At 42.0% G+C, this 18,588-nt stretch overlaps 1 protein-coding gene across 1 annotated transcript in view; it reads right to left on the bottom strand.

The window, feature by feature from the left end:
- Positions 1–574: 574 nt before the first annotated feature.
- The window catches only part of ARFGEF1 (ADP ribosylation factor guanine nucleotide exchange factor 1), a 232,892-nt gene continuing 214,878 nt past the window's right edge, over positions 575–18,588 (bottom strand). The window contains exons 34-39 of the mRNA XM_040354367.1: positions 17,903–18,032; positions 16,153–16,292; positions 15,439–15,607; positions 11,834–11,972; positions 5,545–5,662; positions 575–1,935 (exon numbers count right to left, since the gene is read on the bottom strand). Of these exons, the coding sequence (XP_040210301.1) occupies positions 1,702–1,935; positions 5,545–5,662; positions 11,834–11,972; positions 15,439–15,607; positions 16,153–16,292; positions 17,903–18,032 (930 nt within the window). The 3' untranslated portion in view covers positions 575–1,701. The remainder of the gene's footprint in view (positions 1,936–5,544; positions 5,663–11,833; positions 11,973–15,438; positions 15,608–16,152; positions 16,293–17,902; positions 18,033–18,588) is intronic.

The following is an 18,588-nucleotide window of genomic DNA, read 5'->3' on the forward strand; positions in this document are numbered from 1 at the left end:
AATTCCATATGCACAATCTCCACTGAATCCCTTGTTAACTGTCTTTTGTATCTGTATGTGTTTGGTGAGCCGTTTTTCTGCACATTGCCTGTCACGTACATGAAATACACAGTTTTGCTTCTTTTTTTGTTTGTCAACTGTTCTAAAAAAAAAATGTAATAAAATGTAATAAAAACGTATTGAACAAAAAACATGATGATCATTTAGGAAACTATCATGGTATGTAAAAAAAACTAGCCCTACCTTCTATAGTTCATGTGTATCAGAAAAATATGGTTGGGGAGGAAGGGGTTGTTTTTTTGCAAACTTTGAAGGCTGCGACATGAAAGTGGAAAAGAGCAAATTGGTCTGTCCAAAAAACAGTTACTTGGATCAAAACTGCAGCATGTCATAGTACTAGAATAAGAAACAAAAATCACAGCTATGCAAAACTTTATAAGAGGTAAAAAAAAGTATCTGCCTGGTTTTTAGTTTACAGCTTTTCAGAGGGAAAAAAACGGCTTATGGGTCAAAAGACACCCACATGCTCAAATTCTTTCTCCCTGATACACAAGAAGGGCATTAGGACTCTGTCTTGGTTTGCAATGATGAAAGAATTCAAAAACTTTATTGACCTATAACCTGATTAGAATATACCAGATGAGAACCAATATAGTACAGAAAGTTGTACAGAATTTTACATAGAAAACTTTACAGATCTGTACCATGTACATTTTTTCCAATAATAATTCTACATCCACCGCAAGAAGGAATACTCAACAAGAATTTGTTTCTTTGTTTTGTTACCATTGAAGCACAATTCACAGTAGTGATATAACCCGCCCCCCCCCTCCATTCCCACCCCAAAAAATTAGGTTTCCCACAGGCCAAACCAAAGCCAGATTTGTTACTTTTAATATATTTAACATTAATTTCTGTACAGAGTAAAATCTACATCAAACGAGGGAGCATTGTCATTATAATAACAGCAGATGCAACCTAGACTTGGCTATGCTGATTCAAGTCCCAGTCCGCCCGAGAGGAAAATCGCTCATTTTATTCAAAGCCCTACTATTATTTTACAGAGAAGTCAATGCAGTATTGTCAGCCTCTGCTTGGAAAAGTCAGCAGCAGTAACATCAGGGCTAAAATAGAGTATTAAAGAAAACTAAAAAAATATTTATTCTTTTAAATCTCAAAAAAACCTAGTGCATTCCATAAATGATAAAATAATGGGATCTGCAGCAAATCAGTGAGGAAATGAGGAAATCAAATATCGCAGGAAGATCGGCATATAGTGTTTTATCTTTTATATTACAGACCTGCACATCTGTACACATTTTATTTCACAGATGTCTAAAAGTTCTTTGATTAACAGAGTGCAACATAAAATAGCAACATCCGATTTCTTGAACTCTTCTCTGTGGTATGGGCTTAATTCTTCCATCCTAAAGGATTAGTAAGGAGAGGTGAATTCGGCCATTCAACCCCTTTATAGATTAGAGCTTTCACAAGTTCTATATGGCGCAAATAGGTTTCATGTTTCCCCCTTATCTGCTGTACTTTATACAGCAGTTAGGGCTCTGGACAAAGACAATCCAGCTCAGTGCTAGAAATGATCCAGTAAGGGGACAGTGTCTACTACAAGACAGTCTGGAGTGTAATGAAGCATCATATTCAGCAGCTGTACCATTAAAATCACAATAGAAAATTGTTTCAGGTTCAGAGTTTCTCTTCATGGGTGGCTTTCTGTCTCTTGTCCCCTTGGAACGGTAAGTCGGTAAGCTCCATGTTTTGTCCTGACCTGTCTTGGTCCTGATCTGGGGGTAGGGAGATTTTAAAAACAAGCCCAATTCGGTGGAAAAACCTTCTGAGGATTGCACGCAGTTCTGGGATCAAGTCAAACTGAATGGTTTCACACAGCAGGGGGTAATAACAGGAGGCATGAGCTTTAAACTGCAAGTAAATAGAAAATAAAACCATTAGTATGTGCAGTTATATTGTTATATCAGTTTTCATCTTTTCTACATATTTTTAACGGTACAAAAGATGCTTGATTCAACAAGTTTAGAGAAGTGACAATTTTGAATATACATACAATCTCTAGTATACTTGTGCAGGCAATAAATATCAGACAATACTGAAGATGACCGTTTCTGGTGATACATGAGATTGGCCATACAAAGATGTAAAAACAGTTGCTTCCGTGTTCGACAATCCTATGATGTCGTTGCCCAGTTTAAGCGCATTAATTACCGGAATTGTCTCCCTTCTTTTTTGTTGACATCATTAAAAAATCTTTATAGTCTTCTTTAAGTAATTAAACCTTTCATGTATTTTGTTTTTTCTTCCAATGTACTGCCTGGGTAAAAACTCCCCCATTAGAAGTTGGCAAGAAAAACAAATGACAAATTATGACATCAACAGAATTTAAGTCTTGGGATAAAAAGGATGAGTAGCGGAATAAAACGTATACCATGTACCCATTGTAGCACTAGCCCTTTTACAACTATCACATGTCAAAACAGGAAACATTAACATTTTTGTTATACCTGTAAAATCATTTTCTTGGAGTACATAACAAGACACAGAAAAGATAATAATATTCATGACTACTTGGGTTACACTGCAATTTTCAGGTGAATGGACACTGGTCAAAAAAAGTCAGGAATCCCAGTTAAGGCATAACCACTCCCAGCTCACCTAGGCCTCATTTTTTTGTAGCAAGCAATAAGGACAGCCAAGAGGGGACAGATCTTTGTTTCCCATGATGTTCCCCAAGATTTCTTAATGTTAATCATGCAGCACAGGACACAAAAGTTCATTTTCATGTATACTTGGGATGTTCCAAAGCACTGAACATGCAGGGTGGGCAACACAGCAACAAGGCCAACATGCCCAAATCAGAACAAAAAGGGAACACCACAAGACCTTCTGACCAATACTGATGTCCACAGAGGTATAAACATCTACCTGGTAGAACTTCATAAACGTGTGACGGGAAGAACAGGTAAAAGCCTTACAAAATTGAATAGCAGATGATTGATGTTAAATAGCCCTGGAAGCACTGACAATCCAGGTGGAATGAGCCTTGCCTGGGAAAGGAAGAACCTTACCCCTGATTCCATATGCCCGAGAAAAATGAGCTGACACATCCATCTACTAATACTAGTTTGAGAAGCAGTCTGACCCTTATGAGGCTCTTCAGGCAGATCAAATAGGGAATCAGACTATTGAAATGAAGCTGTAGACTTTAGTTAAACTCAAACAACTTGATCTTCACCTGCAGAGTAAAGCACCCTTTCCTTAGGATGGTTACGGTTAGGATAAAATGATGCAATGCCCTGACTTATCCTGGTTAACAACCAAGAAGGCGACTTCTTGTCCTACCTTGATGATTGGTGTATGCCACAGCCATGGCATTGTCCAAATTCACCCTGGTGAGGAGACCAAAAAGGTATACAGACCACTGTAGAAAAGCAACTTAAATTGCCCAAAGTTCCAGGAAGTTGATCAGCAATTTCCACTCTTTTGAAGACCATATTCCCTGAACCAAGAGATTCTCAAAAACACCTTCCTAGCCCGTGAGCCTGGCATCCGTCTTCAAGACCTTCCAATTCTCGGACAGAAGGATTTTCCTGTATCCAACATTCCAGAGCCGATCTGATCTTGGGACTCAAGTATTGGCAGATCCAAGGACATTTGTCCCAAACCAATACAATATTGTGCTGCAAAGCCCTGGAATGAAACTGGAAATGGGGACTGCATCAAAGGCAGCTACCATCTTCCCCAGCATCTTTACTGAGGCCCCATATGAGGGACTTCCCAATAACCTTTAAGAACTCTATCTGGGCTTGAAGAGGCAGGCAATATTTCTGTGCAAGCAGTACAAGGCTTACGTAATCTAGACTGCTGACTTCTGAAGGTATAGCACCCTTTCCAAGATTTGCACCACTGCTGGACATTTGACATCAGTTTGAGCTGATTATTACCTGAGGAACAGGTCATCCAGGTACCCTATAAGGGTCCTCAACAACTCCAAAATTAAACTAAACTAATCTGACCCTTTGGGGAGCCACTGCAAGGTGAATTTTTAGGGGGGTCCCTCCCTGCCCAAGTTTTTTGGACCCCCAATTGTCCTTCCCCCTACCTCTCTGCCTGCACAAGGACATAGCTTGCTGAGGGTTAAAAAGGTCTGTAAATCTTAGAAAAATGCATCCACCAAGCTGAAATGAGTGTTAGACTAAGCCAGACACACTTATGAGGTAGTTATCCCTAGTAATAGTGTCCTAATGCTGCTTGTACCTGGTAATATGAAAGCGGCAGGCACAATGGTGCTACGCAGATTGAAGCCTGGTGTGGTGCACAGGGTCCCTACGTTGCATAGGGCCAGGAGGCTGCAAAATGCACCTGTTCCGTGCCCAGGACCAGTGACAATTGTGCCTGTGCATGATGACATTGCTGTGCAGGACCACTCCATTTTCACCCCACCACTAGAATATGTAATTACACTGGTACATTTTCTACAAACATCCCATACACGGGAAAACCCTGCCTGGGGGGACTGCATCAATAGTATTCAGAGGCATGTACAAGTCCAGTAGGACCAGTCTTCACTGTTTATGGCATGCACCCTGCAGGGACTCTACTTGACTCCCCTACAGGGAGATCACTGCCCTAGACCTGTATAGCACCCTGCCAGTGAAGTTACTGGGTAGTGTACACACAAGATTGTAACCTGCAGTGTCCAGCAGACATAAAAAAAGGCCACACCAGCTCTTGCATGCAGGGTCCAGTTACTGTCCTTCATGGCCATAGTGATCAATCCAGATAAAGCCCATCTCTGTTCTACCAGGGATGTGATGGACAGATCGAAGTTATGGAATCAGAGACCCCAAAATAAAAAAGAGATCTTCAGAGAGACCCAGGGAGGCAGATCCATCACCTAAGAACATTAGTTAAAAACTGAGCTAGGAGTGGTTATGCCTGTTTTTGGCCATTGTCCATTCACCTGAAAGTAACGGCATAACCCAAATAGTCATGATCATCAACTCCTCTGTGACATGTGATGTACGATTAGGAAAGTATGTTTTGTTCCTTTTCTATTTGTATATCTTACATGGGTATATATATATGGCTGCTAAAAACCCTTTAGAAAGAAGACTTACTGCATTTACAAAACACATGTGCTATCTGGATTGGCCCACAAGTATCGCCCAGTCAATCCAAAATTTTTCAATGATTCCTTAAAGACCTGCATCACTTTCTGTTTTAACATTTACTGCCAACGTCCAGCAAATGAGGACTTTAGCTTAAAATGTTCAAGCTAACATTTGTCTGGCAGCCTAGTTGTATACTTTATGTGAACAACTATTCCAACATGTAATATAAAATAACTACAGGAAGGCAAAACTACCAAAATAAATCCTTATTCGTCTCCAAATCAGTATGTATCATTTGGAAATCAGAAGTAATTACATAGATAATATCACTCAATACCCCTATAGCTAAATTGTGGAAATGGCATTTGACTCGATATCGTAAGAACACATCAATAGTACTTACTCGCTCATCGCTGATTTTCAGGACTTTAGTAAGAAACAGTAGTAGAAGGTTTGTCCAGGCCTCTCGGTGACTTTCTGATGTAAGTGTTAAAAAGTAACTCAAAGCTTCACTACAAACACTGAAAAATAAAACAGAAAAGCTATAATGTAATTATGTTTTGTGAAATGCTTCTACTACTCTAAAAGTAATTCATGTAGAAATGTGTGAAGGCGTTGCCCTTTTTTTTATTCATGTGTAAGCTCTCAAAGACAGGCCGCCAATATTGTTCGACTCTTATGTCGCGTACACACGATCGGTTCGTCTGATAAAAACGGTCTGATGGACCATTTTCATCGGACGAACTGATCGTGTGGGCCCCACCGTTTTTTTCCCCCATCAGTGAAAAAACTTAGAACCTGTTTTAAAATTATCTGGTGGTTAAAAAAAACGATAGAAAAAAACGATCGTCTGTGGGCAAGTCCATCGGTTAAAAATCCACGCATGCTCAGGATCAAGTCGATGCATGCTCGGAAGCATTGAACTTCATTTTTCTCAGCACGTCGTAGTGTTTTACGTCACCGTGTTCTGACACAAACGGATTTTTAACTGATGGTGTGTAGGCAAGACTGATGGAAAGTCAGCTTCATCGGATATCTGATGAAAAAATCCATCGGTCCGTTTTCATCGGATGAACCGATCATGTGTGCGTGGCATTACATTATAGTGTTTTTTTTTTACTTTTTTATATTTCCTTTATTATAGAAAAACATTTTTTTTTTAAATAAATCTATTTTAGCCAGGCACATTCAAAATTTTACATATGAATATTTAATATTTACTGCATCCAGGCAGCAGATGGAGCTCTAGGCTCGTTTTTATAATTTCTTGGCTAAACTTAACTGCTTGCAAAAAAAAAAAAAAAAAAAAAAAAGGAAGAATTTTGACATACCTATAAATTCTGTATCTTGAAGTAATATTAAAATACAACTATACAGCAGCAATAGGCCCACAGAAAAAAACAAACAAAAAACAAGAAGGAAGAACAGACCCAAACAAACAGTAGAAGCATCACAAGCGACATCAGAAACTCAACAGTCACCTAGTAACCAATGGTTTGGGAGAAACGTGAAAAATAATGCAGGCAGTAGCTCTGATCCAAGGAGTATAGCTGGTAGGTGCTGTAAAACCCAACCACAATGGGAGAATAGGTTCAGGCAGGGAACAGGGGACTCAATCCCAGAGAGCAGAAGCCCTGTAAAAAGGAGGCAAAATAACCACACAGATGGGTAGAGGCAGAGGCCAGGGGCACCTTCCAATAAGGCCCCTTTCACATTGGGGAGGGGGCGGCATCTATGGTAAAGCACAGCTATTTTTATTGACAGTTTACCGTCAATTTTGCGGCACTATTCTGCCACACGTGGGGCGCCCCCCCCCGCCCTCGCTAGCGGCCGAGAAAGGGTTAAAAAACTCTACAGAGGCGCTTTGCCGGCAGTATAGCCACGGTGCCCCACTGATTTCAATGGGCAGGAGCAGTGGAGGAGCGGTATACACACCGCTTCTTCAACGCTCCAAAGATGCTGCTAGCAGGACTTTTTTTTACCATCCTGCTAGCGCACCGCTCCAGTGTGAAAGCCCTCAGGGATTTCACACTGGAGAGACAGCAGTGGCTGTTTCAGATCGCTTTGCAGGTACTTTTTTTTGCGTTATAGCGCCTGCAAAGCGACCCAGTGTGAAACTGGCAATAAAATATAGCACCATGGTCAAAAATTAGAAGAGGGAAGGATAAGTGCCCCATTACCCAGAAATAGGTGAGTTGGTGGTCTGGAGTCAAGGAAGGGGTAGAGAAGAAAGTCTGTTCTTAGGTCACGGCTCGAGGGCCAAAGCCATGAAAATACATGCCATGACAAATTGGAGTGAGTAGCAGGGGCTCTAGGTTGTGGCACTAACCTCAGTAGAGAGGATTGGGAACCTGGTACCAATAAACTCCCCCTAAGCTGTCTCAAAGGAAAACCCACATAATGAAGAAAAAACTCATAACAAGCAAATGAATAGCACCAAGAAAGCCACAAAGATTTTTTCGTATCATGGATCAGGCAGAGACAAGAATGTTGTGCCTAAGGAAGGTGTCAAAAAAGACCTTGACACATGTCCAGTAAACATTTCTGAAAGGGCGTAGGCACAGCCTTAAGACATACAGAGACATACAGAGACCTGCAGATGGTCAGGTACTGGATGTAAGAAATCTGTATCTAGTCTGTAAAGTAGGGGATATCAATTCCAAAGAGAATTGTGATCTTGGGTAATGAGGTCACCGTGAAGTAGCTTCCTCAGTATATTCATTGAGGGAATTGCCAAAGAGAGGCTCCTCATCAAAGGGCATGTGCAAAAGCCACCTTTCCCACACCGGATCAGTCACCCAAGCTTTAAGCCATGGGTGCTCAACCTGTGGCCCTCCAGCTGTTGCAGAACTACAAGTCCCATGAGGCATTGCAAGTCACTGACAGTTACAAGCATGACTCCCAATGGCAGAGGCCTTAAGGTTGAGCACCCATGCTTTAAGCCATAGGATTATGTGCATATGAACAGAAAATAGACAAACATTCTGGAGATCTGGCAAATCATTCTCCAGCCCAGGTAGTCAACATATGGGCAACCGCCAAGGTGAAAATAGCTAGCTCTAGGGCAGGGCCTGCCAGCGCAAAGGAGGATTTCAGAAGAGTCTCCAAACGCCTAGTCTTTAAAGGAGGGGATACCTACAACAGAAACAGACTGGCGATTTAGTGGGGTCCACAGTGGGGACAGACCAATTTTTGTTAAATTCTGCATTCAAAGGATACAAAATCGTTGTCAGGAGGGGGATGTAACCTCTCAGAGTTTGGCTAGTCATTGTATAAAGCCAAACTTGCCTGATCAAAATAATTTATTTTGTTGGATTTTAACCCCTGTCAGTTTTTGCTTTTATTGCCAACTGTGTCCCACTGGGGAGATTTTCATTCACTTCCTGTCAAACAGTCACAACAGAAATCAAAAGTTTAAAGAATAATCTTAAGCGCTAGCCAATAATGAAAATGATAAATAAAATAAACTAAATGTGCATTCCTCTGATGAAGTCACGTGCCGTGACGTAACGCGTAAGGAACAATAGCTGGACGTGACGCGGAACCCCGTCCGACCGGAACTCTGTTATCCAGCGTTCTGATATTTTTATGCGTGTAAGCAGTTTTTAGTCTTTAATAAATCCCCCTTCTTTTGATATACTTCACGATGGAAGTCTCCATGTTTGTGTTCTTTTCTGGTTAATACCTGTACTCTACGGGGAGCCTCCATTGTTGTGAAGACCAGGATCTACAATACAGCACCCAGGACGTTGCAGTTTCCATCTATCTGGTTGGAGGTTATTCTAGGCGATTTTCCCACAAGAGGGAGGTAAGCGCTCTGTGAGCCCACCATTTAGGAAGACACCTCTGTGTTGCTATTTCATTGGCCAGCTGAACTGGATTGGACTTTTTTTCAATGGGAGTTTATTTATTTACATACCATTCCTTTTGGAACATTTATTCATTTGCACATAAGATTGCACTGAATCTTTATTTTTATTTTTGATGAATTTTGACAGTTAGCTGTCAATTTTTTATTTATTTCATTTCTATGTTTGATTGCAATTCATCCATTAATTTTCACTTGACCACATTTCTTATTCACGCATTGTTTGCACACGTATATATATTTGTTTATTAGACCATTCATAGTGTTGTTCACTGTTTAGTGCACTTGACTGCGCTCGTCACTTCTCACCTAGGAATCAAAAGTTATCGTGTCTAAAAACTACGGGTTAGATTTATGGCATTTTTTTTACTAGTAATGTCGGCAATCAGTGATTTTTTAGCAGGACTGCGACATTGTGGTGAACAAATCTGACCCCAAGTGACAATTTTTGGGGACCAATGACACCAATAAATGACACTGGAAGGGGCATTCAAACAGTTAATGGCTGTATTCGTTTTTTTTAGGCTTTATTTTTCTCTACTTTTATCTGGGGACCCAGCCAGTAAGCCTGTTCTTTTTCAACAGACAAGTTATCTTGCAGTTACAGGGATGAAAAAGACTGGCGGGAGTGCTTAAAATTATCAGCTTTTTTTTTAAATATAAAACCTTTATCCCAAAGGGTAAATCCGCTAGTACTTCCAACACTCCCCACTTCCCAGACTGACAATACTGATGTCCTAATCTGCCCCCTGTGCGCCTTCATCCAGAGTGGTGCCTGTATAATATAGGTGGTGTGATACTGGCCAGATCACCTGGGGAAAAAAAAATACAGGCACCACATCTATTGATTGGTAAGTTCCAATATATTACACTTTTGGTTTTGAGTTTAATACCGCTTTAAAGTGGAAGTTTTATGGTAAAAGTAAAATCCCTGCATCTACATTCTAACACTAACCTTTCTAGCCCTGTAAAGAAAAAATCAGTATACATACCTTTCCTGAAGCTTATCCGACCCGATCTGCAGCGGCGGAAGCTCTGCTGAGTACACGTCCGACAGCGGCTGTGAAATGAATGGAGAGTGACATCACCCATAGAGTTATTGGGGCTTCCGTTGTCGAAAGTGTCCTCTGCAGCTGACTTTTCAGCGTGGGATCAGAGCTTCCGCCGCTGGAGATCGGGTCGGACCGCCTGCAGAAAAGTTATGTATACAGATTTTTTCTTTACAGAGCTAGATAGGTGAGTGTTAGAATGTTGGTGGCTATAGATGCAGGGATTTTAGTTTTAGCACAGACTTTCACTTTAAGATTCCAGGAAGGTGCACATAGATCTGACTGGTTCAAAGAGATCCATGGTTTTCTTCTCTTTCCTCTAACCCTTTTCAGAACTCTTAAGAAAGAAGAAATCATCCTGGACTGCCGCACTCTGTTTAGGCGAATTTAACCGCTTAAGACCGGGACCTTTAGGCAGCTAAAGGACCCGGCCAGGTTTTGCGATTCGGCACTGCGTCGCTTTAACTGACAATTGCGCGGTCGTGCGACGTGGCTCCCAAACAAAATTGGCGTCCTTTTTTTCCCACAAATAGAGCTTTCTTTTGGTGGTATTTGATCACCTCTGCGGTTTTTATTTTTTGCGCTATAAACAAAAATAGAGCGACAATTTTGAAAAAAATTCAATATTTTTTACTATAATAAATATCCCCCAAAAATATATAAAAAAAAATGTTTTTCCTCAGTTTAGGCCGATACGTATTCTTCTACCTATTTTTGGTATAAAAATTGCAATAAGCGTTTATCGATTGGTTTGCGCAAAATTTATAGCGTTTACAAAATAGGGGATAGTTTTATTGCATTTTTATAAAAAAACATTTTTTTACTACTAATGGCGGCGATCAGCGATTTTTTTCATGACTGCGACATTATGGCGGACACTTCGGACAATTCTGACACATTTTTGGGACCATTGTCATTTTCCCAGCAAAAAGGGCATTAGAAATGCACTGTTTACTGTGAAAATGACAATTGCAGTTTGGGAGTTAACCACAAGAGGGCGATGAGGGGGTTAAGTGTGACCTCATTTGTGTTTCTAACTGTAGGGGAGTGTGGCTGTAGGTGTGACGTCATTGATTGTGTTTTCCTATAAAAGGGAACACACGATCAATGACGGCGCCACAGTGAAGAACGGGGAAGCTGTGTTTATACACAGCTCTTCCCGTTGTTCAGCTCCGGGGACCGATCGGGTCTGCGGGTCCCGCGGTCACGGAGCTTCAGACCCACGGCTGGGCACTTAATGAGGACGTACCTGTACGTGCTTGTGCCCAGCCGTGCCATTCTGCCGACGTATATGTGGTTAATGTAGAAAAAACAGGAAATAAAATCCAAAAGATACAAAATGGTCCAAAAAATCATGTAAAACAACAGTCAAACAAAAAGTGGACATTCAGGGACAAATGGCTGACACGTTTCACATGTTAAATTCATGCTTACTCATAGCCTTTCAGAACTCTTGTCAGCCTATTGGAAATAAGATATTCACAATGCAACAGCCTAAGGGATACCTGCTGCATCCTATGGGAACAATTGATCCAAAGGCTTTAATACTTTAATTCACAGACCCTCAAGTATGCATATACGTTTTGACTTAACTCGCTGAACATTTCTTCTGTGTCTGCAACTCAAAATGCATTTAAGATCGTGAAATCCAGGCAGATAGTATTTTCAGAACAAGCAGTAGTGGCGAATTGCATACATGTTTTATATGTCCTTCATAGTGGCTGTAGCTTTCAGCAAAGGATTGATTGGTTGTTAGACTTGTAGGTTTTACTCACTTAAGTAACCGATGCTGGACCTCATCCCAGGCACTCTTCCGACTCTCATCCATGTACATGCGGAACAAAATCCGCAACCCACAAGCCAGGCTGCTTGTCTCCTGCTTCAAGAGGTTTGGCTTGGATTTGCCTTTAAAACCTTAAAAAAAATAGAATACGATCAACTAAATAACCGTGAAGGTTTAGGAGATATTCATAGTACCTACAGGTAAGCCTTTTTATAGGTACAAGCCTACAGAATGGGTTTATATCCACTTTAAAACACACCAGGAGCTGTTTGACCTGCTTTGCCTGCATGGAGAGCAGATGTCAATAATACCCAAAGCAGGAAAAATGCAGCAAGAGAAATTCTGGTCCACAATACACAGCACCATTATATACACAGCACCATCATATACACAATCTACTTTGCTCCTGAGACTCATACAACTCTAAGGCCCCATACACACGGGAGGATTTATCCGCGGATACGGTCCAGCGGACCGTTTCCACGGATAAATCCTCTCAAAGATATCCGCTGATTTCGATGGGATGGAGTGTACACACCATCCCATTGAAATCCGCGCGGAAATCCTCTGGCGATGACGTGTCGCGCCGTCGCCGCGATTATGACGCGGCGACGGGCGCGACGCTGTCATATAAGGAATTCCACGCATGCGTCAAATCATTACGACGCGTGCGGGGAATCCCTTTGGACGGATGGATCCGGTAAGTCTGTACAGACGAGCGGATCCATCCGTTGGGATGGATTCCAGCAGATGGATTCGTTGTGCAGCACAACAAATATTCGATCTGCTGGAATCCATCCCAGAGGAGATTTCTCCGCGGAAAGAGATCCGCTGGCGTGTACACACCATAGAATCTATCCGCAGAAACCCATTTGCTGGGATTTATCTGCGGATGGATTCTATCGTGTGTATGGGGCCAATGGCCCCATACACACGATAGAATCCATCCGCTGAAAAATCCCAGCGAATGGGTTTCAGCGGATAGATCCTATGGTGTGTACACTCCAGCGGATCTGTTTCCGCGGATATTTATCCCCTGGGATGGATTCCAGCAGATCGAATATTTGCTGACATGCCAAACAAATCTATCTGCTGGAATCCATCCCAACGGATGGATCCGCTCGTCTGTATAGACTCACCAGATCCATCCGTCCGAAGGGATCCCCCGCATGCGTCGTAATGATTCGACGCATGCGTGGAATTCCTTATATGACAGCGTCACGCACGTCGCCGCGTCATAATCGCGGCGACGGCGCGACACGTCATCGCCAGAGGATTTCGGCGCGGATTTCAATGCGATGGTGTGTACACTCCATCGCATAGAAATCCGCGGAAATCCTCGAGAGGATTTATCCGTGGAAACGGTCCGCTGGACCGTATCCGCGGATAAATCCTCCCGTGTGTATGGGACCTAAGACCCCATTCACACCTGAGCATTTTGTAGCTTGAAGCCTGAAACGCTGGAGGGGAAAAAATCTATTATTCTCTATGGAGATGGTTCACATCTCCACTACAAAACGCCTAAAGCCAGAAGTTCAAAAACGCCTGAAGCTCTAACAAGTTCTGGGACTTTTTTTTAGGCAGATTTGGGCGTTTTTCAGTTTTTAACATTGGTGACCCTAGACCTGTCCAAATTCACAACAAAATGCCGTAAAAAAACGCCGCAAAAATTGCGGTAAAAATCATTTACATCATTTTTTGTCATGTTATGTCCACAACTAAGACAGTTACAGAAAAGGAAATTACATTAAACCCCAAGTATAAAAACTCCTGCAAATGCATGTAAAACTTGTGTTGGATACATACAGTGTGAATGAGCCAAAGCCCAGGTTCTGGTACTGCTTCTAAAAAGCATTACATAACTTATAAGGCTACATTTGCTTATTTTTGGTTTGTTAAATAAACTGAATGCATTTTTATATCTACTTAATATGTTCAAAAATTCCTGCTGATCCTGCCAGAAATCCAGTGAGCCGATACACTGTCTCGGTAACAGTGAAATGCCCAATAATGTTATCAGCCCTGCCCAGTTCTCTATGTGGGTTAAAGAATACCCCTTATGGTATAAAGAGAAGGAGAGGAGGAGATGTTCTGTAGTCCAAAGTCAGGAAAGCCCCCTAGGGGACATTGTTGTTTCTCAACAGATACAGTACCGTGAGTGTGTGTTATCACTTTGGGGTAGAAAGTGCGTTACCGACAGGATAACCAGATGGGAAGGAAGGAAGGAAGAAAGGAAGAAAGGAAGGAAGGAAGGAAGGAAGGAAGGAAGGAAGGAAAGAAGGAAAGAAAGAAAGAAAGAAAGAAAGAAAGAAAGAAAGAAAGAAAGAAAGAAAGAAAGAAAGGAAGGAAGAAAGGAAGAAAGAACGAACGAACAAAAAAAAAAAAGTGTCCCACATAAAAAAAAAAAATGCAGCCATTACAGATAAAGAAGAGCTAAACGTACCTTTCCTTCAATGTTCCCTATCCCTTTACAGAATCTTCTGCTGGCTGGCAGTCTTCAGCCGTCTTCATTGGCCAGCGCGGGATGATGTCACTCCTGCGCACGTGCAGGAGTCTGTTATCCTGGCACATAGGGACCGCATTGGCAATGTACACAGAGCTGTGCAGGCGCAGCTCAGTTTATATGCTGGAGAAGACTGAGTAGACAGGTAGGTATATTTTATTGCAGAAGAGTCTGCCTGCTCGCAGTTTGTGACAGTGGAACTTTAGTTCTGTTTTAAGGAAAGGTAAGCTGCAATATACTACATGTTTGTTCTTATATTCAGATAATTTAAAGCGGAGCTCCACCCAAAAGGGCAAGTTTTGCTTGTTTGCACCCTCCCCCCACTCCACTGCCATATTTGGCACTTTTTGCGGGGGGGGTCACCTGGTTTTGGCAGTGGCATCTAAGCTGGAAGTTCGTTCCCCCACAGTCTTCTAGGACACATCACAGGTCCCAGAAGACTACAGGCCATTCACAACGCACAGTGCGACTTGCAAATGCGCAGTAGGAAACAGGCTGTGAAGCTGCAATTCTTCCTGTTTCCCTTACTAGAGATGCTGGTGCCTACACTCAAAGCTAATTGAAGAATTGGCTCGGGTGACAACATCGTGGGCTCCCTTGACAGGTAAGTGTCCTTATATTAAAAGTCAGCAGCTACAGTATTTGTAGTTGCTGACTTTTCATTTTTTTGGGGAACCCTGGAGCTCCTCCTAATTTACTTTGCCAGCAATCTCACAGGCTCAGCATCAGGTCTACTTGTAAAATATAGATAGCGGCAACTTACTGGGATTCTGCTGGTGGGACAGCCATATGCCATATGCACGTGAGTAAATTAATAAATAAGCACCAAACAGAGAAGCCTGGGCCCCCAAATTCTATTGAAAAGCAAAATATTCCATGTTTTATTAAAGTGTACCTTTATTACGAATGTCTATTTATATATTTACCTAATAGGTATTTTTAATACCTTAATTACATGAATTAAACAATAGCTATCACACAGTGCCCAGGTATGTGTGTACTACATAGACAACAGTGCAAGTGGTATGTCTGCTAATTAACCATATGAACTTTGTATCCAAGCTCTCCACAAGATGGACATCAGAGGCACTAACCTGCTTTCCATAGCGCCGTTCTCTGCTCATTATTGGAGTTAAAAGCTTTTGCAAATCTGTGGGATTCCAGCAAACAATCAAGGAGTTTGAAGAGCTGCTGAGATGTGAGGAAGCGATACATGCCTTGATCTTGAGTGTCAACATGGACATCAAAATGAACAGCGTCCCTCTGTAAAGACAGAAGCACATAGCTTTATAACGGTGGCTGTCAGTCTGCCAACACAAGAAGAAAGGAGGCGCGTTCCGACACCGCGGGATGGCTGCAGGAGGTGGAAACTAAATAAACCCCCTGGTAGTTCATATACACACCGCTACACTTTATAGATCATTCACAAGGAAATGAATGTGTATATTATAATCCATTACATTTTTTTGCTATACGACTTCACAACTGCTGTTCTATATTGTGATCACTACTTTTTATACACAGATGTGTTTATTTTCCCAGTAGGGACAATGTCAGCCAATGTTAGCACAAATGCTGAAAAACCAATGAGAAGATCAATTACTTATAAGAAGTATCCATTCATTTTAAACCACTGAACAAGCATTGATAATGTTATTTGGAACAGAGACAATTCAGGCAGTTTTTGCTGGCTTTGCATGCTGGGAGTTGTTGCTTAGTAGCTTCACTACAGCTCTAGTCCAACCCTAAAGAGGTCTTTGTGATTAAGCTGGGGGGGCAACAAGGCTACAGAAGATGATGTGACCCACCTGAGCTGCTGCCAGGTTTTCGGCATCCTCCTTCCTACTGGTTGCCGGAAAGAACACAATGTTGTCAATGGTCTGAATGAGCTCCAGTTGGACCACACACTTAATTAAAAGTGCCGAGAACAGCTTCTGCTCTGGAAGTTCTTAAACATAAAGCCAGAAAAATGATTACTTACAAAGAAGACATTACAATCTCTACAAAGAAGACATTACAGTCTCTTCAGACTCAAAGCACATAGTTATCAATCAAAAGAAAGACTCATGAAAAAAAAAACATTTCACCCATTTCTGGAAACAATGGAAGTACAATACAAAAAGGTACAAATCACGCATGTTAAAGTGGTTGTAAAGTCAGAAGAGGATTAGTGCCAGCCCCTCTGTTATACCAAGGTATACTACACAGTGTAAATGTTTAAGATGATGCCGATAAATACCTTATTTCAAATCGCCTCTGTGCAGTCACGTGACCTCCTACAGCTCTCTTTCCCTGATCTACAGCGGGAGGGGCCAAGAGACCCCTCTGATGTCAGCTGGGAGGTCATGTGATTGCTGTGCTGTCCACTCAGCCCCTCCTGCTGTAGCCCTTAGATTGGGGAGGAGATCAGCGGGAGGTCACATGACCGCACAGAGGCGATCTGAAAGAAAGTATTTAGTGGCAAAAATGTACACTGTGTAGTATTCCTTGGTATAAAAGAGGGGCTGGCAGTAATCCTACTCTGACTTAATGGCCAGCTACTAATAGCAGCAGGAGGGAACGGGCGGGGAGGAGATTGCTCACACACAGGAGCTGACAGACAGGGAGAGAGGAGAGACTGCAAAATGATGGAGGTACCTAAACTGACCACGGTATCGTGGATCAGCAGCCATGATTACCATGGTCAGTTTACATAGGGGGGGACACAGGACTAGGCAGGATCAACCAGGTTTTTTACAGCATAGAAAGGGACTGATTAGACAGCACAAGACTATCCCGTTTCACCTGTTTTAAAGGAACAGAATTTTTTTTTCTTTAGGGATACAACCTGTTTAATACAGCCTACGTACACTTGTGGTTAATAAAATGGAATGACCAGTGCAGCAGGGGAAAGCAGCAATTATTCAATTTATTTGCTGTATACTTGTTCTGGTGAAGCTACTGCCCTGAAATTAGCATATTGTCTGAGCTGGGGGAATAGTTATTTCCATTTCAGGTTTCTCATGGGAGTTCTGCATTAGGTAGTTGAATACTTCTTTATTACACAGAATGGCAAATGACAGATACATTTTTATTCCTCCTTTTATAAACTCAGAATCTGTCAGTTTCATCACAGTTGGGGTCACAAGAGCAGTACATCTGTGCACACAAAACTTTCCCCGATCACCTGCACAAATGTGGGGGTTTCCATGCATGAGTAAAGGACGGCTGTTAGGGGATACTCAAAACATTGTGATCTTTGCACATGTGCAGAAATCGAATGCACATACGCAGATGTGTCAAAGTACTCTGCCAGGACCCGAAGGCTGGGCACATCGGCGCACATGCTATAGTGGCGCTGCTGGAGAAGGGGAAGGACTAGTACCTCCGCTTTAAAAGGGCAATGTGGAGAACAAAATTGCTTGAACTGAGCGATTTTTTTTCCCCAAGGGTAGAAAGTCTTTGGTCATCTAGTTCTTAAAGCTCAGAATAAAAAACAAATGCTGTGCCACACAAACCAACACAAGTAAAATTATCCAGTCTTAATTCAACAGGGCAGTAAAATAAAGAGATACTCACTTGTTCCAGACTTGGAGTAGAACTCCTCATGGGTGACTGATGTCATCCCCGACTGAGTAATTCTCCTGCCGTCTGTTGTCCGAGGCTGGATAGAGTCATGAATATCCACTGATTTCTGAGATACAGAATCCTGAAACAGGCACATGAACACTATTAAGAGGACGGGTGATGAAGAACAAAATACTTACTTGGTTCACGCACATAAATCAAAGCTTTTATTTTAACTGCAAGACTTTAAAGCTGAACTCCAGCTTTTAGTGAAATTTAAATAGTTTGTTTGGACCAAGCTGGTCTGAAATTTACCTTTACTGTGACTTGCAGCAGCTGTGAGCTCTATACAGTATACATCGCTGTGTTCTGGCAGTGGGATGGAAGCTTTCCATCCCAAACTTGCAACAAAATAAAGTTGGGCTGAGCGCTGCTCAGCCATTCACAGGGAGCTTTGTTTTTTTTCCAGAACGAATACAAGGCTTCCTCTGATTGGCTGAGGCAGAGACATGAGCAGATGATAGCAAGATCTTCACCTCAGCCAATCAGAGGAAGCTTTGTATTCGTTCAGAAAATACCAAGCTCTCTGTGAATGGTTAAACATAGCTCCATTGTGTTCCAGGTGCTGCACCCAGCCTCTGCGTGTGTTAGTATATAGGTAATAGTTTGGATAAAGCTTGGTGGTGGAGGTCAGCTTT

Source organism: Rana temporaria, chromosome 5 (assembly GCF_905171775.1).
Source record: "Rana temporaria chromosome 5, aRanTem1.1, whole genome shotgun sequence".
Lineage (NCBI taxonomy): Eukaryota > Metazoa > Chordata > Amphibia > Anura > Ranidae > Rana > Rana temporaria.